The sequence below is a fragment of the Camelus bactrianus genome, chromosome 9 (genome assembly GCF_048773025.1).
Source record: "Camelus bactrianus isolate YW-2024 breed Bactrian camel chromosome 9, ASM4877302v1, whole genome shotgun sequence".
Taxonomy (NCBI): domain Eukaryota; kingdom Metazoa; phylum Chordata; class Mammalia; order Artiodactyla; family Camelidae; genus Camelus; species Camelus bactrianus.
Window position 1 is genome coordinate 44,284,805 of NC_133547.1, and position 22,071 is coordinate 44,306,875.

Consider the following 22,071-nt stretch of genomic DNA (forward strand, 5'->3'; position numbering starts at 1 on the left):
ATCGCACCTATGCTTAAGGCTATCTGTAGAGAATGTGGAAGCATGCAGGTATTTTTTTTTTCTTTTTCCTATTTGAAATGTCATTACTTTCTGTGATGTTTCACAAAATTCTTTTTTCACATTTGTGAAAAAATTTCCACTCGTGCTGTAACTTCATGTTGTGAACAACTAGAGAGTAGGAATAAAATCTGATACTTTATACCTTTGCTGTCTAGAATAGTACCTGACATTAGATGTTTATCAGTAATTGTTTACCCAATAAGTTGAATGAAGTATCAGCCCAACCACTAGGTGGCACCACAACTGTAGGTGTAGAGAGGTATAATCTGACTACTTGGAATTCCATCTGACATTGAGACCTTGAGTAACTTGCATGTTTCTAAAAAGTTACATGTGTATTTTATTTTGGTAAGTGAAATCATTTAAAACGTACCACTACAGCTGACTATAACTTATTGTCAGTTATATCCTTTCAAGCTAAGAATCTTTTTGTAAGATAAATTCTCTGTATGTATATTAACTCGTAAGTACGGATTTTCTATATTGGTGTACACCTGTTCCATTTTTGTCTAAGAAAGCCACTCTTCAGTTGTATCCTGTCAAAAAGACTTTTCAATGGTCTAAGTGCTTTTAATAAGTTTCATTCTATAAACCAAAAGCCTGCATTCTCCCTATAACAAATTTGCTTGTATTTTTGCCCTGCCTTAATAACTCTTTTGCCTGAAAACCATGGAAATGCTGGAGTCAGACAATGCCACATCTCCAATGCTACCACTCACTAGGTGAATCCTTGTACAGGTTATTAACGTCACTAACCTCAGTTTACTCATCTTCCCTTCAAAATGGAGATAATAATATCTAAAAAGCTGGGCAAAGAATTAAATAATGTCAGTAGAATAATATCTAATGCAATCTTTGGCTTATAGTATGGAATCATTAACTGGTAACTATTATTACTCACACTCTACAATGAAAATCTCACCCATATTATTATTTGGTTTATTTGTTTTATTCTCCTGATTTAATGCCTTCAGCAATTAAATTAAGTTCATAACACCAGGTTTCATAGCGATAGGCCATGCGGATTTGGGCTACATTTGTCTTTCGGATATCATTTCCAATAGGTCCTTCCTCACGGTAATTGGTGCCCAGAAACCTTGCTTTCTCCTACAAGAGAAAAGGAAACAGAATGATTGTTCTCTTTTTACTCTGATATAGAAAACAATTACATCCCCCACAAAGATTCCTTCCTTATGTTAGTTGCAGGCAAAAGGAAAACAATGAACCATTAAAGCACTCATCCAGTGCCTCAATGTGCATGGTCTGCTGAGAAGCCAAGTGTGTTTTATTCCCCTTGCCCAAAAGGCATGGCCAGAGGGAATAATTCTTTCTAGTCCCTGTCCATAGTAACTATATATGATTTGTGAAACAATTTTTCAACTTGTGTTTCCCCAACTAATTTTTCAATATTCAGGTTATCAGTTCTGTACTCAGAAGGACAACCAGCCAAGGACAGTCTACCTCATGAGAAATTCCACACTGCAGAACACTGTTCCTTGCCACTTCACACATATCACAGGTGCTCAGTTTGAAGACTTGTGCAGCAATGGCGTATTCTTCCATCAGGGGCTCCTTGGGTTATTTATTTCAATGAGGTAAAAAAAAAAAACAAGGAAGAAAAAGGAATGCATTAAATACACATCCTGCACAAAAAGAATAGTGAAATACTTTGATTTGACTTTAAAATTCTGGGTAGTAAATAACAGTTCAGCAAAGAGTACTTGTATTGCTCAAAATTCCATATGTGTACCTTGGTAAAATGGAATTGCATCGGATCATCTGTAGACAGTGAGATCATCAGACCTTTCTGGAGGAAATCTAGAAAAGGATTTTTGGCATATTCTAGAAATAAGCTGTTGTTGCTCAATGGAGACATAGCGATGGGAATCTGGGCTAAGAAAAACAAGTACTGTAACACAGGACTCTGAAAAGGAAAAGTGAAAAAAATCTTAAAATGTTGAAAAAGGGATACAAACTAGAAATGTTAAAACCCTATGGTCTGCCTCAAGTTTTAGCTTTCAACAAAATTACCACGTATTCTTTAAACCCCCTTGTAAAGAAGAATAGTTTTAAAATGTAAATACTGTTTAGATTAAATTTATTTGGGATCAATTTTCAGAAGCATTGAGTCACACCTAATTGTTGGAGCTTTAATTGTCTAAGTTAGATGGTCTGTCTCAGGCAGAAGGCCTCACCTTGAAACATTTTTTTTCCTACAAGAAAGTTCTGACTCTCACAAGAGGAATTTTAGAACATGCTATAACAAGAAATCTGGCAAAAACCTATTTAAGGTAAGCCCAGCCACCTCTGAATTATCCCTTGTCAGAGCTCTAAAATGGAAGTCAGGGGATCTGCGTGAACTCATCACCAACTAGCTAGGCCATCTCGAGCAAGTCCCTTTACTTCTCAGGGCCTCTGTAAAATGAACTGTACTAAATAATCTCAAAAATCTTTTTCACTCTACTTTAATTTGATTCCAGTGTTGATAATGACTTGTAACAGAATGATAAGGGAAAAAATTCTATTACTGTAACTCCTATATAAAAGTTAATATTGAAGAGAGAGCCTCCAACTCACCTTTTTTAAATTCAGGCCATGAGAGATGTTATCTGCTGTCATGAATGCTGTCATGAGATGGGTGAGAGCTCCAGCTTCCCCACAGTGAGGTCGGAACAGAAATGTATTCATGCCTCGTTCCCTAGGGAGATGGAACTACTGTAGGAATCACAGGTGACCGACTAGGTCCTGGCAACAACTCTGGGCATAGAGTGACTTACAAGAAAATCCGGCAGAAAAAAATTAACACTTTGAAAGAGAATGGGGCATCCAAAGGATTCAACAAAACTGGCAATTCCAAATCATAACCTTAATTCTTCCTAAGCACAGACTTTTTAAAAGGAGGCAATAGAGGATATGAGGGTATGGAGGAAGGTTAAGATTTGATTACCTGAACAGAAACATCCTCAGTTTCCACCTGAAATTTACCAATATCACTCTATCATCGTTTCTCCTACTCACACTTTAGTGGGGAACTGTTTCCAGAAAATCTCATTATAATATTCCTCTATTTATTCCTTATCCAGATATATCAAGAAGGGTAAAATGTATGGAACTTTATACTAAATTGCATAGTGATAAGTGTAAATTCCTAAACTTCCAAAGAAAAGGAACCGTGAAAGTACTGAAGTTTCCAAAATGTCCATTCCTGCCCCAAAATAGAGAAACCGAACAAAAAATCAAGGGAAGGAAGTTTCTGCTCTGGGCACTTGGAAGCATTCCAGCAATGCAGTGCAGGCCCTGGACCACCTAGGATACCGATGTGGGAGGACAGAGGTGTGTCACAGAGATTCTCCTTCGAGCTCCAGTTCCCGTCTACTTACTTTCTCAGGCTATTGAGCACCATGATGTTCACATACATGTAGTAGGTATAGTAAGTGTAAGATGGATTCTTCTCCATTGTCCACTCCTGGGGCTTGGGGCTCTTGGAAGAGAACATGTGGCCACTGTGTTTGGATTCATCATCCACACTGTCGAAGCCAGTAATCTGTCAAGGAGAGTGAGCTGCGTGATGGGTTCAGTCTGAGCGCAGGGTCCCACCCCTCAAACAAACTTTCAGCTGCCAAAGGCAAGGACCAGATGTCAGAGATAAGCATAGAGAATTAACCATGGCTAGGTAGGAGGGCTGGTTCATGTGTGGCCATAGGAAAGCCTCCGGGTCATGCTTACATGCTTGAGGAAGACACTGAGGTCTGGGTGAGCCTTGGGGTTGATGGTAGCCTCAAACACTGGCATGAAAACATTCTCCAGCATCTTTCCAAAGTGTGGAAGGAAGTTCTTAGATCGGAACACATCACTAGAAGCAAGAATGAAGAGGATTTTGGGCGAAAAGATTTTTGGACTGACTGCTTCTGAGGGAAGCAGAGGACCAAATACCATATGCAGGAAAAATCCTAGCATGTCTATCCTAGGTCCACTCTGGTACCCTCTTCTTGGTTACCCTTAAAAAGGAGTTCAGCTTGGGTTTGGCATAACAGGTAGAAATTTATTGCTGAATCCCATGCCTCCAGCTCTTCTATAAACCCTCTGTGGTAAGAAAACTTAGCCTTCACAGCTAAGTCCAGATAGAGAATGAGGAGTAGAGGAATTGTGTCATAAAAGGTCCAATGACTTGTACGTGTGTGGTACACAAGATGGTGAGCATGAAACAGTTATCAAGAACACCTCTGAACACCTCTGTAGCCAGGGACAATCTAATAAACTCTTACACAGCACTCAATATATGCCATCCACTCTTCTAAGTGGCCAGAAATATTAGCTGATTTAATCCTCATAGCAACTCAATAAATTAGATGTGGTTATGACCTCATTTTTAAAGACGATGAAACTAAGGCACAGAGAGGTCATGTAACTTGCCTAAGGTCACACAGCTAGTAAGTGGTAGAGACAGGATTCAAGCATAGTCAGTCCAGTTCCAAGGCCCATGCTCCTAAACACCACACTGTACTGCCTCTCTGCCTTCATGATATTAGACAGAAGTTTTACCCCAATCAAAAAGTTACTTTTTTGACTAGACACAGGATAAAACTCTTGCATTGTCACAGGGCACACAGAACACAGAGGCAGGCGGCCAGACAATTTATAAACACTTAAGTTAGATAAAAGATCAATGATATGAACATCCCTGAGGGCAATGGGTAATTAGCAGATGATAATACCATTGATAAATACTTGTTGATTATGGAGAACTTGCGCACTTGTAGATGAGACAATCGGCAGACAGTGGTAGAGGTTCTGATACAAGAAAGCTACACCTCAGTACAGATGTGCTTGGGAAAGAATGAACTGGACCCAGAGAGGAAGACCAGGAGAAAGAAAATGTATAATAAAATGTATAATAAAATTATTTACAATTGCCAGGATATGGAAGCAACCTAGGTGTCCATCAACAGATGAATGGATAAAGATGTGATTGTGTGTGTGTGTGTGTGTGTGTGTGTGTGTGTGTTTATAGACACACAATGGAATAGTACTCAGTCATAAAAAGAATGAAATTTTGCCATTTGCAGCAATACGGAGGGACTTGAAGGGCATTATGCTAGGTGAAATAAGTCAGAGAAATACTGTATGATATCACTTATATGTGGAATCTAAAAAGTACAACAAACTAGTGAATATAACAAGAAAGAAGCAAACTCACAGATACAGAGAACAAAGTAGTAGTTATCAGTGGGGAGAGGAAAGGAGGGAGGGGCAATATAGGGGTGAAGGATTAAGAGGTACAAATAATAAAATGTATACTTAAGTATATAATAAAAAGTTCTTATCCTAGCTAAGTTTTAATCATTCCCAATAAGTTATTTTGTGATCTGCATAAAATCCTGTTTTAAAAAACAAAACCAAAAAACCTGGTTAGGAAACTAAACTGAAGTGACCTTCCTAACTCCTATCTCTGATCGGGAGTGCTGAACCGAGAGTGGACAAAACCAGGCACCCAGGACTGAGCACTGTTTAACAAAACTTATTTCTGTACAGATGTGCTGCATGTTCCTTGTTTGTGTGGAGGAGGTGAGGCAGGTGGGATGAAGGCAGGCTTTAGGGTTTCCAATGGGCTGGTACATACTAGATCCTGGGGACCTGGATCATCCACGTCATGTTGGGGCAGTGGATGCGGTTTTGGACGAACCAGGTGGAGAGTTTGCTCCACTCATCAGGACTGCGGCCGTAGATTGACAGGCGGGGCTCAGCATGCTGGTACTTGGCGTCCACCAAGTCTGCACCTACCTCCTGCAAAGCCAAGAGAGGAGTCCAAAGCCAGGAATTCCCACAGGTCCCTCAGGGGTCTAAACCTGTGGGGTCTAGGGAGAGGAGAGGGGTACTAAGAAGAACGGAGGAAATGTGAAAGGAAGGCAGAGGAAAACCATCACAGTTAGATTGAGAGGTGAGGGGAATCTAGTTGAGAGAAAAGACTGATAGGATAGAGTGGAGTCTACAGAGGAAAAAAGGCAGACTAAGCATGATGAGATCCCAAGGCACTACTGCAAAAGAAACTCCGCTTTCCACATGTCCCCTGTCTCCCAAACACACACCTCCCAACCCCACATATCATTCCTGCTTCCTGATGCACCCTGAAGATGAGGGTGGATTCTGATCTTGACTCTTCCTGAACTTCCAGTTCCCAAAGCCTGAAAGAGCCTGGTCCTTAATCCCAAATCCATACTGTTAGCTTCTCTATCCTAGGAATCAAGGTCTTTTTAAATTATTACAGTGGATGTTTCAGAAGAAATGATCATATTCATCTGTGTGGCTCTTGACTCCAAGGATAGCACTTTCCTATTTCCCTCCCCTCCCCTCCCCTTCTGTCCTTCCTTCCTTTCTTCCCTCTCTTCCTCCCCTTCCTTAAGAACCAGGCCAGGTACCATAGATCTGATTGGTTCCTCCTCACCTTGATGATAGTGGCAAAATATTCCCCATTAATGTAATTGTCTGTCTTCAGGTAGAGATCCCGTAGCTCACTTGCTCCTACAGGATTGTATTTGTCGTTGAACTTATCAAAACGCTGGAAAGTCTGACGTCCCTGCATCAGGAAACAGGATCACAAGTCTATAATTATCAGAGCTGCTTGGACACAGAGAGTCAGGGAATGGCCTTGAGGAATGGGGGCCTGGTAGCAGGGGAAGGGGTTGGGTTCCAAGAATGGAACCCAGCACCAGTGACAATGAAAGAACTCCCCAAATTGTCTGTGGGTGCTTTGAGTCGGCATGGTGCTTACCAACATGGTTAAGAGGGCTCTGCGAAGGGAGAGTTTGTAGGAGAAAGACATGTGGGGTTCTGAGTATCAGATAAAACTGACATTATCTTTTCAACCTACAGCATGAACATCCAGAGAATCCACAGTCAGGTCATAGGGATGCATTTTTAATTTAGCAAAAAGTTCCTTTAGGGTCAGCTTTTTCTCCTTGGTACTGCAGACCACTCTGTCAGCATCAATTTGGTAAGATTTCTTAATAAAGCGCAGCAGGTGTTTCTGGTTCATGCAAGCAGCTGCATGGATGTGGGTGTCCACCTGTGTGTACATTCAGAAAGAGAGAAACCAGCAATCAGCCTTAGTTATGCTGCTCTGTTAGAGGCTACAGTGCCTGCAAATCCCACTGTGATGGGAGAAAGGAGTAAATGACAGGGTGTGACCTGACAGCTGGGGGAGGTGGCCCAGCAGAAAAGAACCCACAGCACTTTTTTGTACTCTTGCCAGATGTGAAAGTTTAGGCTGGATGCAATAATATGCCTGTGTCTCTTGGATATCTATACATCCAGTTTACTTCCTACATTTAATCCACCCAAAATTTGGGGGGACAATTCTCCACTCCTGAGACGCAACTGAAGTGAAGCAGCTACCACAGATTTCTGCCCCAAAGGGAGAAAGGATCGAAATGATGAAGGCATGGCACAGCAATGGTACTTACGAGTTAGATGTTCTTATAATTATAATTTTCTAAGAGGAAGTTCTGATAGATTAATTAGTTTGCCCAAGGTTATACAAGTGGCTAAGCCAGGATTTGGTCCTGAATCTCTGCTCCCACTTCCTTGCAGTCACTTAAATGGTCAGAACACATCTTGAAAGTGTTTCTAGTTGAATAGTTTTCCACAACCATTAGCTCGTTTGATATTCACAATCCTCTTGTGAGCTAGACTGAGCAGATCATTTCCCCAGTTTTACAAATGAGGAAACTGAAACTCAGAAATATTTAATCACTTCCCCCAATGTCTTAGAGGCAGGAAGTAGAAGAAAAGGGACTAGAATGAAGATCTTCTAAATCCTAGAACAGTGGTTTTTACGGTTTAATTTGTTTTTGCTATTTTTGTCGTTCATGATAACTATAATTTTAGGTCAAGAATGAGATATACCTTTCTATGTGGAAAACAGTAGAAATGGCATTCTAATCTTTTAGACATAATCTATCTGCTTTCACTAAAATTGCACTGAACCTGCAGAAGTCTTACATTAATCGGAAAAACAGTACTTTTCTTGTCCTCTCAAGAAATCACTGGGTTAACGTTTTTGTCCGGGAATGACCTCCGAGCAGAGACTATGTTTACCTTCCTGCAGTTGTAAAAATCCCGGTGGGGGTTGTTCTTCAGCTCCTTCAACTCGTCCATCTCGTTGAGCATCTGATGGACCTGGAACTTGGAGGAGAGGAACTTCAGGCGCCGGTGGGTATAGGTCTTACTGTGAAAAATTAAATCACATTCTAAAAAAATTCCAGACATTTAAGGAAAACAGTCACAATTACAAAACCATCAGGAAACAATTATGTGTTTCAAAATGAACAAACGTTTTGGCTTCCTCTGCAGTTAATTTAATTTGAAAAATATTGGGCTGCAAGGGCTTAATCTCTTCATCAAAGTTGGACACAATAATGAGGGAGGGTTTGGGAAGGCATTTAAACATCAGAGAGACAGTGCCACTCAAGGTTACGGACCCTGGCTTTGGAATTGGCAGATTTGGGCTTGAATCCTGGCTTAGCCACCTGCGTGACTTTCTTTAACTTGACAAAGTCTCAGCTTATAAATCTGGAATTATAAAAATACCCACCCCATATACGATTATAAGGAGTCAAAGAAATAATGTACATGAAGCGTTTAACAGGGTGTTTGAACACAGCAAGCACTTAATAAACACTTATTTAAACACTTATTAGGAGTAGTAATAGCAGCAGTAGTGTAGGTCTTAACACTTACACAGGTCCTTGGGCAATTAAAGCAAGTAAAAAATTCATATCATCTAAGAAGGTGTCCAGATTTGGGTAAGGAAGCGGCTTAGGCTCATCTTTGCTGGCGGCTTCTTCATTCGGGTAGACGTAAACCACACCGTCCTTCATTTTGAGGTGATAACCCAGGTTTTCCAGGAGGTTATCTGTTCGGAAGGGGTCTTCTCCCTTCTTCACGGGAGGGGTAAAGACTTTTTCGACGACACACACAGTAATATATCAGCACATACGATGAATGATCACATAAAAATAACCAAAATTAAACACTGTAAGATCTCGTTTGTTTGGAATTCTGTACAATGTAAGTTGTAACTATCCAGAGCTAAGCTGAAGTTTATTTTTACAGTTTTTCAAAGGTGACCAAACTGGTAGCATAAAATAACTATAATATTTCATCTAGGATAAGAATGATTTTCAAGTTCTTTAGAAGTGCTCTTTATCTAATTGCTATACTACTTACAAATAATTTTAATTATTTAATAAATTTGGTTATCAAAGACTTCCTGTTTGGAGCCTTATATTAACTTATGAGGTAATTGCATAGAAAAAAAAGTAAAACTACAGTTAAGAAGTAAACCAACCTTCTCTATTAGTCTTAATTTATAGTGGTTTTTTTTGTTTTGTTTTGTTTTGTTTGTTTGTTTTTTAACGGAGGTACTGGGGATTGAACCCAGGACCTCATGCATGCTAAGTATGCGTTCTACCACGGAGGTATTCCTCTCCCCATCTAGAAGTTATTTTTTTAACAGACAATTTTTTTTTTAAAGCAGTTTTAGGTTCAGAGCAAAATTGAGCACCAAGTGCAGAATTCTCTATGCGTCTATACACACACATGCACAGCCTTCCCGCCATCAACCAGAGTGGTACATTTGTTACAACTAATGAACCTACATAGACACATCATTATCATCCAAAGTCCATAGTTTCTATTGGGGTTCACTCTTGGTGGTGTGCATTCTATGAGTTTTGACAAGTATATAATGACATGTACCCACCATCATGATATCATACAGAATAGTCTCACTGCCCTAACATCCTCTGTGCTCCACCTAGAGTGGTTTTAATATAAATGGGAATATAAAATAAATTCCTATTGTAAGAATTGTAATTCCTATTGTAATTATCTTTCCCTACCTTCTAAAGCACACACAATTTTTGCGAAAGGATTGAAGAAGGGATAATGTAGACAAAGGTCCCTTTCTTTCCACTGCTTACAATTTCAATCTCAGAAGGCCAAGAACAAATTCCACCCAGTCACAGTTTTTTAAGCCCTCCTTTTATTTTCAACAAGTATGTGCCCAAGGCATCAGAAAAATCTCCTGTTTGCAAATGATGACTACAACAGCCAGAGTGAGAAAAATAATATAGAAAGAGAGTTTGCACACATTTTCATCCAAAACTGAGAAGTAAAGGAAAAGAGTGAAACAATATATTGCTATGTCAAATAACAGCTTTTGAGTCCCTATTCTTAAATATACTAGAGAGATAAAGTATAATTTAGAAGAAACAAAGGCAGGACAAACACCCTAAATGTCAACATTATAGAAGATAAACAAACCAATTTTATAAGTTATCAAACTGAATACATGTTTAATATGATTTTAATATTAAAAGGAAATAGAGGAAGTTTTAGAACTGGAAATCTTCAACAACATAACAATTAGGTCTTTCAGAGACCTTAAATATTTGCCTTCCCTGAAATTTCAATCCTAGAAGTATAATCCCAAAGATATAAAGAAACTGCACAAAGATGTTTACATAAAGATGCTCACTGTAGCCTTGTTGGAAATAAATTTTTATAAGTCAGAAATATAAATGCCTAAAAATAGGAATTGGTTATATGAATTATGATACAATAACACAATAGTAATCTGTGAAATTATTAAAATCTGATTCTTTTTAAATATGTACTTAACTTTATACAAGCAAAGTAAAAAGTGAGATACATAAGTAAAGTGCTTTGGAAAGTCAAAACATGTAGTTTACTTTTATCTGGAGGTCCGTGGAAGGCAGGAAATGATAATGTTTGGGCTGCGCCTTGAAGGGTGAGATTGGACCTGGACATCTGCGCATACAGTGAAAAAGTGAAGGGAAGGGCAGTATGGCATAGGGAACGGCATGGCAACAGTACAGGGACAGGAATGTGCTGAGCCAAATGCAGAACAGGATACACTTCCAATCAGAAAAAAAGAGTTCAAAGGTAAAGGAGCTCAGTTTAAAAACAGAAAGAGTGTACAAGTCCAAAAATAAACACATAGTAGATAAATAAATCATAATTAGGAGGCCAGATGGTGGTAGGCCTTGAATGCCAGGTTACAGATTGCACTTAATTTTGTAGGTAATTGGGGAGCAGTTGAAGGATTTGTTGGGAGAAGGAGGTGCTCAGCTCCATGTTATAATAACTGGCACCAAAGTGAGGATGAACCGAAAGGGAGTGAGGTTAGAATTTAACAGAGTAGTTAGGAAGCTATTGTAATAATCTGGATGAGGAGAAATATAGGCCTAAATTAGGATTTGGGGAATGGTGAAGAGAGGAGGTTCTGAGAGATATTGTACAGGCTGAACCCAGCGAAAGGACACGTGGACAGGAGAGAGAATGAAGCCAAAGATGACCATGATATTATAAAACTGGGTTACTTATAATCATGGGGCACACTTAATAATTAGTAGTTGAACCTAAAGCTATATTCCAGATATTATAAACAAAAATGACTTACCCGGATAGAAGCTCTCGTTTGCCACCCAAGCCACTCCCTCAATGTTCCTCAAGTACTTGGAAGGGGTTTTAGGAAACCTCTGAAACGACTTCTGCATATACTTCTCCCGTATGCACAATGCCCGGTAAAGACCTTTGCAGACCATTTCAAAGTCTTCTACTGTAACCTGTCAAGAAAATTCGAGTTTCAGAGTTGTTCCTACAAAAATTCGAGAAGGAGGTAAAGCTTGTCTGGGCACCTCCCAGCTCTTCTGGGCGTCGCAGCCCCTGCTGAGTCTCCCCAACCCACAGAGGGGCTTCCCACTTGACACGGGCCCTGGGTCTCCTCCCAGGAGCAAGTCCTGGAGTTTTTCTGTCTTCTATTTCTGCCAGAATGAATCTGTCCTACAAGTCTTTCCTTACAGTCCTGTGTTTGTTTTTGGTTTTTGCTAGATAGCAGTGATTGTCTAATAAATACGATTAAGAGAACCCATTGTAACATGGAAAATATTGCTTCCAGGTAACACAAGGATATTTTAAGTATGGGCTTCTGAAGACAGTATCTCAACTGAAAGACAATGCTGCTCTGATTTGAGAAGTCAAACCACCTGCTGGTCAGTGAGGGAAACACTGGGGGACGAATAAGCTGTCACACATCCCTGAAGCCCTTTCAGTCATGCACTGCCCTCTGTAGCTGTCGAGAAGCCATTCTTTGGGATGGTTTTGATGAGAACTTTATCTGTGACTAAAATCAGAGAGGTTCTAGAGTAAAATTTTCTTAGAATTGCTGGAAATTTTCTAAACTGGTCCATTTCCCTTGTCCCATCCCGGCATCCTGGCTGGGCCTGGCATGCCCAGGCAGTTGTCAGTTGAAATCACTGAATGCTCATCATTGGAGTCCGAAGACCTTCTGGGACCAATGTAAGCTTGTTCCCAGTGGCTGGAGGTCCAGATATCGATCCTAATCAGCTGGACTCTTTTTAAAGACCTGCTGGTCTTGGCCAAGAGAGTCTGGCACAGGCGCTAGTCTGAGGGCCTGCGTCCAACGGCTTGCTTGTGCCTTTTCCACCTAATGGGCCACCCGTCTATCAGCTCCTCCAGGACAAGAGCTGGATCTTATTCACCTTCATGTGCTCAGCACTCAGCACACTATGCCTGGCACAGAGTAGGTGCTCAGTAAGGACTGATTAAATTGAATCAGTTGTTTATCAGGGATAATTCCCCCTTTACCTCTCTGTTCAGTTACAAGGGGTTCATTGATTCGGGATTGATTCGGGTACAGACTGCAACCAGGTGGAATGTTATTCAGCAGCTCGGCCACATTCAGTCAACAGATGTGGCAACATACTTGGTTCTTCAAAGACTCCAGGCCAAGTTTTCAGGTACCCTCCAGCCTTCATAGGAGGAGAAGCTACTCCCTGACGTCTGTGAACTTTGTCTTTCCTCTCATCTTCTTTCTTTTTATTCCTGTTTTCATTTCCACCAAGCACATAGGTATCAAGTTTGTCTCCTAACACTTGTGGGATTTTTTTGAACTCTGGACTTCTCCAAAATTTGTTTTTTATGTTGTTATTAAACATTTCATTTCAGTTATTTAGTATCTAACCCCCCTGCCATTTGTAGAGCACTGTTATCACACAGAAAATGAAATGAACAAATGCTCATTTCACTGCTCTGTCACTTTTCTTTTGGTGGGGGGAAGTAATTAGGTTTATTTACTTATTTAATTTTTTTTAAATGGAGGTACTGGGGATTGAACTCAGGACTTTGTGCATGCTAAGCATGTGCTCTACCACTGAGCTATACCCTCCCCCGGCTACTCTGTCAGTTTTAAATATCTTAGGACTGACCTTAAGTGGGTTGGTTACATGAGAAGGGGGCTTAGGACTGGTCGTAAAAACTATATTTGGAGCATAGACTGATGGCTAAACAGCAGTTTCAACAATATGATGCTGATTTTGCAAGTCCATGTGTCAGAGATTTATTAATTGACCAACTGTTCTGGATAAGACAAGCAGGTCAAGTTGTTTGCAACATGAGTTTACTATCTGTATGTCATCCTAGAGTCTGTTCCAAGCAGTAATCTACTGTGAAAGCATCTGCAGTGAAATTGGAGAGGACAGTGGGTGGGAAAACAGTAGCCCATTTGAATGTTCTAACCTCTCATCTTTTCTCTGGCCTCTCCATTCTTCTCTTCTCCCTCTCTTTCTCCTGATCTGTTTTCTCCAATTGGTTTACATTACCTACAGCCCTTCTCTCTATTCTAGGTCTTCTCTGGGTCCATCTTTCACCAAGAGCCCCCTCCCTGTGTCCCCCTGTGCCTCCCTGATCCTGCTCTACGATGCCCTCAGTGAGGCTAGTCCACCTGCTTACTCTCTCCGGTTCTTTTGCCAAAACCTGTCCACTGTATTCTGTAACACATACACCACATTCTACTGCACATTCTCATGTGCAAGCAAATGAGACAAAGGAGGAGAAATTATGTAGGGTGATAAAAGCAAAACAGAAATATAAGTCAAAGCATATTGGTATTGAAATGCAATAATGAAGTACAACAAAGGGCAGGTGAGTTAGCAGCTTCCTCAAAAGGGCAGGGAGGAGGAGAAGAAGCTGAAACAATCAAGCTGAGTATCTTCCCAGCAGCTACATCTGAGGGGCAAGGAGCAACTCACCCCAGAGGCATAATCGCCAGTGATCTGCACTCGCTGAAAATCAGGCACGGTCTGGTAGGTGGGAGACGAAGAAATGTATTCATCAATGCGGGACAACTGGGTGGAAGTTGTTTCACTTTGTGGAACAGACAAACTAACAGTCTTCCGTCCAAAGAAACGCTTTTTTCTGGGTTTGAAATGGAAACATAAAGAGATTTAACTTTATCTTCACTGGGAGTTTCATTGTGATAAATTGATGTTTCACTATAAAATTTCATTTTCAGGACAAACATCAAATGTGGGCTGAGTGTCAGAAACAGGATCCAACCAAATGGGAGGAGGTATCATGCTGTAGTGTTCCCTTCTTCCCTGTAGACCTTGGAAAAGTGGACTTAGGGAACATACTAGCAGACTTTCAGCGTGACACTGTTCTTCCCAGGAGGTCCACTCCTAACAGAACAGGCAGCCTGGGCACCGCAGTAAGCACAGGGGATGTCAGTTACTACCGGTGTCATTTAGTGCATGTTCCTTAATTTCTGTGAGCTTCTGTCTCTCTATCTGAAAAAAATGGTGTAATAACGTCTACCATATAGGATTTCTGTGAGATGTAATGCATATAAAATGCTTAGCACAGTACCTGGAACTCATAAGTTGTTTCATCTATATTATGTCCTCAAATCAACAAGTATTCATTAAGTTTCTACTTTGACCCAAGCCCTATATTAGGTCATATGGGGGATGCCAAAGAATGTTGATTGTTGGTCTTTCCTTAAAGATATAAAGCCAAAAGAAGGACAGCAGAATGATCTTTTCCCCATGAAGCTGGTGATGGGAGGGGAGGCCCGTGGGGAGGGTGTTCCAAGTAAGTGGTCTGTAATAGGTCTGAGGACTAAACTGTGGCACGTAGTGACAGGTGGTGAATGAGTACTAGAGTAGCTCAAATAAGGGAAAATAAACAGACTGTGGAGGGGGATCTGTTCAGGGAAAGAGGGAATTGTGCATCATAGGCATAGGATGGACAGGGCATGAGGGCAGAAATGGAGGATGGTATCCCCGAGGCCTGGAGGAGGTCAGACTGGCTAGAGGACAGGATTCATATCAGGGAGCACACGCTAAGGCTGGTTAAAGACAGAGTCCGAAGACGAGGCTCTGGTTTCCAAACCTGTAGTGTGGAGACTGAGTGTGTGCAGGGCAGCCATCAGCCCACTTTGGTTTGGAACCATCACGTGGTAGATCATGCCTCCTGCTTGGGTGGATGGGGAGGCTTCAGCTAAAGGGAGATGCGGATGAAGGTAGGAAGGCCACTGTTTCCTTCTTTCTTAGAGTACACAGTGTGAGTGTTTGGGGGGCTGGTGGGATTTTTAACTCTGGCAAAGTTTTTCCTCTAAGTTGAACCATCATTCAAACAAATTTCCCTTCCTTGTGTCCCAGTGTACTAAGCGTGCCCCTTCCGCCACTTACCTCCTGCCTTCTGTGGAGGTGGACTGAGCCTCCAAATGGAGCATGTGTGCTTGCATCTCATGATGAAAAATTGGACAGATCTCATCCACGTCAAACGGGGAAATCTCATGACGGCCTCCCTCATCTTTGACTTCAGAGGCAAACACCTTTTCAGCAAAGCTACGCATTTCAGCATCAATCTCTAAAAGAGGGTTTCACGTATTATTATTGAAGCACTTTCTCGGAAGTCATCCGAGAGTGTCTGCTATGTGTAAGGCATGATGCTAAGGACTGTCCTGGGTACGTGGCTCCCCTGCTCTCTGGCCAGCTTCCCAAAAGCATGAGAGAGCTTAATGCCTGCTCTGTCTTCAGTGGGTTTCTGTGTGGGTAGTTTGGAAATCCATTCTTAGAAACACAGGTCAGATTCTTACAGCACATTTAGGAGGATCCTAAAGATGGGATTGGGCTCTTGTAGGACCAGCACTTAACATAAGATCACTTGTTTCTGGCAGGGCTAAGTATGATTTCATTGTAATCATGCAGCACGGTCCTTCGCATTAGGTTGGTGGAGTTTTTCTGATGGTTTTAAAGATGTGGATAAGGTTATTGGTCCTTGGCATTTTTCTTCCTAAAGAGAGCCAGCGATCTAAGTAGTTCTGAGAAATAAATGTGTACGTAAGGAAGGGCCTTTCTTCTTCATAAGACGGATATTGTGTTTCTGTCACACATCACAACCTCGTTTTTTTCAAATCCTGACAACTTGGTGACATGCTGGCGGGTAGGGAAAGGGATCACTAAAATTTACTGCCTAGTGTTGGGCGTCTCATTTCTCGCAGACATGTGGCCTTCCAGAATGAATGACCCTTGGAAAGCCAATCTCATTTTTACATGCCTTAATTTTCCCATTATTAAAACAGGTGGAGGGGTTACTTTGAGCTTGGTAATGAACAACGTCAAGACCCTCAGGATATAAGAGAACCAATTTTATCATATAGAGTGGTGATGGCCATCAAGTATCTGCCTTTCTATTAAGTTTCATTGTATTTTCCAGATACCCAATTATTTCCATCTGAATAGTCTTTGCCTCTAATACTTCTAAAAATCTCTTGGTATTTCCAGAAAGGAGCAGGTAAGCAAATAATGAGAATGGCAAACAGCTAGATATTTCGAGCAACAGTAGAAGACAGAAACATTCTTCACATGATGAAAAAGCAAACTGCATGCAGAAAGAGGTTTCCCCACTCCTGCCCCCATCAATGTCTATACAGATCTCCAAAACAGCACATTCTCAATTATAAGTGTAAGTATAATGTGTTCACGTACTGTTCTGTACTTACTAACTCCTTCACCTTCCTCTGTTTCAATTTCCTTATCTATAAAGTGGGAATACTATTACCCACCAAACCTCATTCACTATGCTATTGTGACATCCAGTGAGATAATGTATGTGGAAATGCTTTTTTAAAGCAATTTTTAAAGGTAAATAAAACACCAGATTAAATTGAATGATATAATTTGGTAGCACTGATCAGACAGATATTTGGTATTTGGGGTTAGCATTGGGCTATTAAAGAAATGATAAATGCTATGATTTAACATATGTTGGAAATGATAGTAAATGATACATTGGAAATTTTAAACCATATGGCTGAAGCAGACATTGGAAATGATAGTAATTGACTCCTAACTTCATCAACACTAACAGTCAGGTCAGCCAGTTTTTAAACCTGGCTCATCACAGCAGAGTAACAGAGAAGCCCACTGTGTTGGCTGAACTTCATGCATCTATTTGTCTCACTGGACTCAAGCACTTCCTGAAACTAAAAAGCATTTTTGGATGCTATGCCTAGTTTTTTGGCAAGCACCATGATCCACGAAGGAACAAACAAAACATGAAGTAGGTACATCTATCTGATGGCCTGAGAATGCCTCCCCGCCCTGCCGCTGACTGCTCCCTAGAAATAGTGTCATTTCTCCCTGAACACCATAAGAAAGCACATGCACCCCCAGGATGAATGACAAGCAGAAGTTAACAGAGGCTTCATGCACCATAAAGAGCAAATGGAAATAGGCCAGTTGGTTATGATGATAAGGAGGAGGAGGAGGATGAAGGTGATGATGCAGGTGGCTTGTCATGATGGGTCTGTAGCAATGCTGTTAGAGGCCTCAGGAAGGATAGTCTGGAAATAGAGTTCCAGGAACCAAATCCTACTTGCTTGAGATCTGGCTCTTCTAAAACAAGCAGTCATCATCTGGGACTGCACATATCTATTTGTTTCATAATTTAAACATTATTATTTTCACTAAGGTTGTATCTCCCTAAACCACTATAGACAGTTGAAAACTCTGCTCTCAAGAAGTAGTTTACATTATGACCAAAAATTATATGGTTGATATTTTATTCCACTGAATCAACCGGTTGTTCTGACTTCATGTAACCACAGCTGAAGTTTGATTCTGAATTCAAGAGCTCTGCCTTTCGAAATACTTCAAGGAGTAGTGGCGATGAGGGCAAGGAAAAAGTGAAACCAATATATCAAAAGTTGAGTAGATAAAATTTGGTGACAACCTGAATTCATGGAGTAAAGGACAGATGATTCCTTTGGCTTTATATAGATAATTGTTGAGTTCTTTTTTTTTTTTTTTTGAGCATGCTTGGGATAGTGGAAAAACTGAGTGGCAATGTCTTGAGATTAGGACATCCATATTTAGACGGAGAATAGACAAGAGAACAGAAAGAAGTAGAGTGGTGAAGCATAAAGAACACTGGACTAGGACTGAGAAGCGTCTGTGACAGCAGGGTGGCCTTGGGCAAACCATACAGTCACTAGAAACCTCAGTGTCCATCATCATAACAGGGGGATGTTAATAATAATAATGTCAACTTCAGAGAATGGTTATAAAGATTAGGCAAGAAAGACTTTAAAAACTTCACAGTACTGGAGGGAGGGTATAGCTCAAGTGGTAGAGCCCATGCTTAGCATGCACAAGGTCCTGGGTTCAATTCCCACTACCTTCTCTAAAACAAAAATAAAATAAATAAACCTAATTACACCCCTCCGAAATAAAAACAAAAATAAATTTAAAATAAAAACAAAAAAACTTCACAGTACTATCCAGAAGTTGGGGGTGATTATTATTAACCCAGGAAGGGCAAGGCTCTTGAGAAGAGGAATATCATGCTTGCTTCTTCATCCAACAGATCCAGAAAAGCATGCTTATTTCTCAGCAGTGTTTTCTTAATGTGTAGGAAAGACAGGTTGTAGGCCTCTCATCTGCCGCATCTCATCTCTAGAGGAGCTCAGGGGCACTTTGGTTACTACCAGTCAGTGAAAGGACCCTGATTTGAGATGGAAGGAAACATACATAAAAAGTTACAATTTTATCAAAAACGGGGTTTTATTTTATCAAAAATTCATGATGAAATTTTTTGCATTGGAGTTGAGGGTTTACTAAGGCAAGACTCAATAGAGCCCCTTGGCTAATGTCCAAAGGAGAAGATTATTCAATTTCAAATGAATGCCCCATGAGGTTCTCTTTAAAAAGCTGACTTTCTCTTTTGGAGTCAGGAAAATACAAGAGTTCATTTGCTATGCTATGGGAGATCTATAGTCATTATAAATTTTTGTTGGCTTTCAGTGCTATCATTTAATAAACACTGCTGAAAAATACCCATGTTTCTGAATTAAAGAATAATATCTTTTTAAAATGGATACTGTGGCAAATGGCAGGAAAAAATAGTCCAAAATACTCACGTTTTTCTTCAGCTGTATGAAGTAAAATAGAACAAGGTAAAATATATGAACAACTTTCAGAAATCATAGTGGCTTTAATCAGTGCTTTGGAATAGAAATACGTAGATTGGTACAAGGAAGGAGTGTGGTGGAATGTGTTATTATAGCTCATTCTTCCATTTTTCTACAATTTGCTGCCATTAGAAAATCCTGGGAATAGTCATTGTACATCTCTTCTTTTTCTTTTTCTTTCTAATTCATCTCTTTACATTTAAGTTTATAATCTTAAAGAGGTACTGTTTGTAAAATGTGATTTTTAAAAAACCTGATCAAGGAGTGATGGAAATTCTCACACAATGCTGGTAGCAGGTAAACTAAGACAGCTCACTTGGTAAACAATGGAGCAACATCTACTAAACAGCCATTTCTAAAAATCTAGTCTATTGAGATAATCCTGAAATATGGAAAAAGCTTTAGGTGTGAATATTACTGTTGAGCCTACTTATACTTAAAAAAAAAAAGAATCTAAGGGATTGGTAAAGAAAATTGGAATATTATACAGCCATTCAAAATGATGTCTTGGAAGTACCATGGTAATAATTAAGTTATAATGTTAAGCAAAAAAATAAATAAATAAAGACAGAAGATAAAGTGACATGTATAATATAATCATAACTGTTTTTTTTTTAATTCTTTAAATTTGCAAAGAAAATAGTTTGAAAGAAAAACACTAACATGTTAAAAGTGTTATCTTTGGATGACGAAACTGTAGCGTTTTTTTTTTTTATTACTTTCCTAAATTTCCCAGTTTCTCTAAATGAGTGTTTATTACTTTTATTTTTCAGTGAAATTTCTCTCTTTTTATCTCACATGAAACATGTGTTACTTTTATAGTAAAAAAGACTTATCACATTATTTTAGAAATTACTCTGTGTACAAACCTGGATTGTGAACCATCAGAATACATAGATTGGGTTAATATTCCATTATGCTCATGATTTTCAGCTAAGAATATAGCTTAAGAAATTACATAGGACCCTTCTCAGAAGTGTGGCAGCACAGATTTAATTTTGACTAGCAGAGTAGGTATTAAATACCTCACACATTTTTCTACTGGGATCTTCAAGGATGCACCACATGATAAAGTTTTAGAAGATTACCTTCCTCCTAAAACTAAAAACAAACAAAAAAACCCTGGAAACCTTGTCTTGTCTCTTCCTGAAATGTATTAATTAAAACTATTATGAACCCTAAATAAAGGATTCCCAGAGCTGACATGATACTTACAGGAATGATTGCATATTAAAAGAATTGAACTCTTCAAACACTTTTGCACACCTACCTGGAAGTTTCAACAGAGGCATTGTGCTGGAATCCTTGATTCTAGGGTAGCACAGTAGAAAGGAAGAGACAGGAGACTGTGGGGATGACTGACTGACAGTATAAAATACGCTGACATTCATTTTATTATTTTGCTTTGCCCCTGTAATTTGACCCTTCACTGCTAAAAGAAGTGAGATGAGCTTTAGACCTATTTATAGCTTCAGGCATTGACAGTGAAAAACAGGTGAAGCCTTCAGTGTTTACCCTGGGACTTTAGACAAGATATCTGTGCTAGGCCAGGAATTGCATTTCAATACTCTAATTCTCTCCGTGGGTTGGATTCTCTTCAAGTGTAATTTTCTTGTATGACTTGAACACTGATGATAATTTTCCACCCTAATGAAATATAATAAAGTCCTCCAGGCTTGTGGAAAGTCAGGGTCCTCAGGATTTTAGTCATGAGAACAGTCCTGTGGTTGGTGAATATGCTGGTACAGTCATCAGGCTCTCAACACACACAAACACACACACACACACACACACACACATTTTCATAAGAAATATCCCTGACTTAGCAGAAATTCACCAGACAGAATTTATTTAATCACTTAAGTCGTAAATTTACTTCAAATCTTATAGAAACACAACTGCTGTCTTGACTGCTCAGGTACCCTCACTCTGCATACTGTTATAAAAAGAATATCTTTCTTATGTATAACATTTGATAGTATGTTAAGCACTTTCCAAACATTATCTATTTGATCCTACTTATAATTCTATAAGGCAAGGAGTACATTACCCTTGCTTCCCAAATGAAAAAACTGGGGCTCTAAGAAGAGTGTCTTGCCCAAAGACATTCTGCTCATTAATGCAAAGCCAACACTCTCTGGACCAAAATTTCATGCTCCTTCCATAACAACAGAGAGTCCTGGTTATGGCTAAGTACAGGAAGACCATGTTTTATTGTGCTTCACTTTATTACACTCTACAGGCATCGTGTTTTTTACAAATTGAAAATTTGTGGCAACCTGCATTGAGTAAGTCTGCTGGCACCATTTTCCCAACAGCATTTGCTCACTTTGTGTCTTTGTGTCACATTTTGGTAATTCTTGCAATATTTCAAAAATTTTCATCATTATTATATTTGTTATGGTGATCTGTGATCAGTGATCTTTGATGTTGCTATTGTAACTGCTTTGGGACACCACAGACTGTGCCCACAGAAGACAATGAACTTATTCAACAAGTGATGTTGAATTATGTGTTCTGACTGCTCCACTGACTGGCTGTTCCCTGCCTTTCCCCCTCTCCTCAGGCCTCCTTATTCCCTGTAACCAACTATATTGAATTTAAGCCAGTCAATAACCTTACAATGGCCTCGAAGTAATCAAGTGAAAAGAAGA

The 22,071-nt window shown here is 39.8% G+C and overlaps 1 protein-coding gene across 3 annotated transcripts; it reads right to left on the reverse strand.

Annotated features, from left to right (window-relative positions):
* Positions 1 to 987: 987 nt before the first annotated feature.
* On the reverse strand, positions 988 to 20,797 carry AMPD1 (adenosine monophosphate deaminase 1). 3 transcript variants are annotated; one of them, XM_010968361.3, is made up of 16 exons: positions 20,688 to 20,724; positions 19,367 to 19,378; positions 15,633 to 15,813; positions 14,193 to 14,358; positions 11,543 to 11,708; positions 8,797 to 9,016; positions 8,155 to 8,284; positions 6,929 to 7,123; positions 6,503 to 6,634; positions 5,681 to 5,844; positions 3,787 to 3,913; positions 3,441 to 3,604; positions 2,638 to 2,758; positions 1,811 to 1,984; positions 1,522 to 1,632; positions 988 to 1,167 (listed from the first exon to the last, which is right to left on the reverse strand). In XM_010968361.3, the coding sequence occupies exons 1-16, from the start codon at positions 20,707 to 20,709 to the stop codon at positions 1,009 to 1,011; spliced, it is 2,244 nt and encodes a 747-aa protein (XP_010966663.2). In that variant the 5' UTR covers positions 20,710 to 20,724; the 3' UTR covers positions 988 to 1,008. The 3 variants fall into 3 exon arrangements, with proteins under 3 accessions (XP_010966663.2, XP_045362086.2, XP_074226336.1); XM_045506130.2 differs by lacking the exon at positions 19,367 to 19,378 and having other exon boundaries at positions 20,688 to 20,797; XM_074370235.1 differs by having other exon boundaries at positions 19,367 to 20,779.
* Positions 20,798 to 22,071: the final 1,274 nt, after the last annotated feature.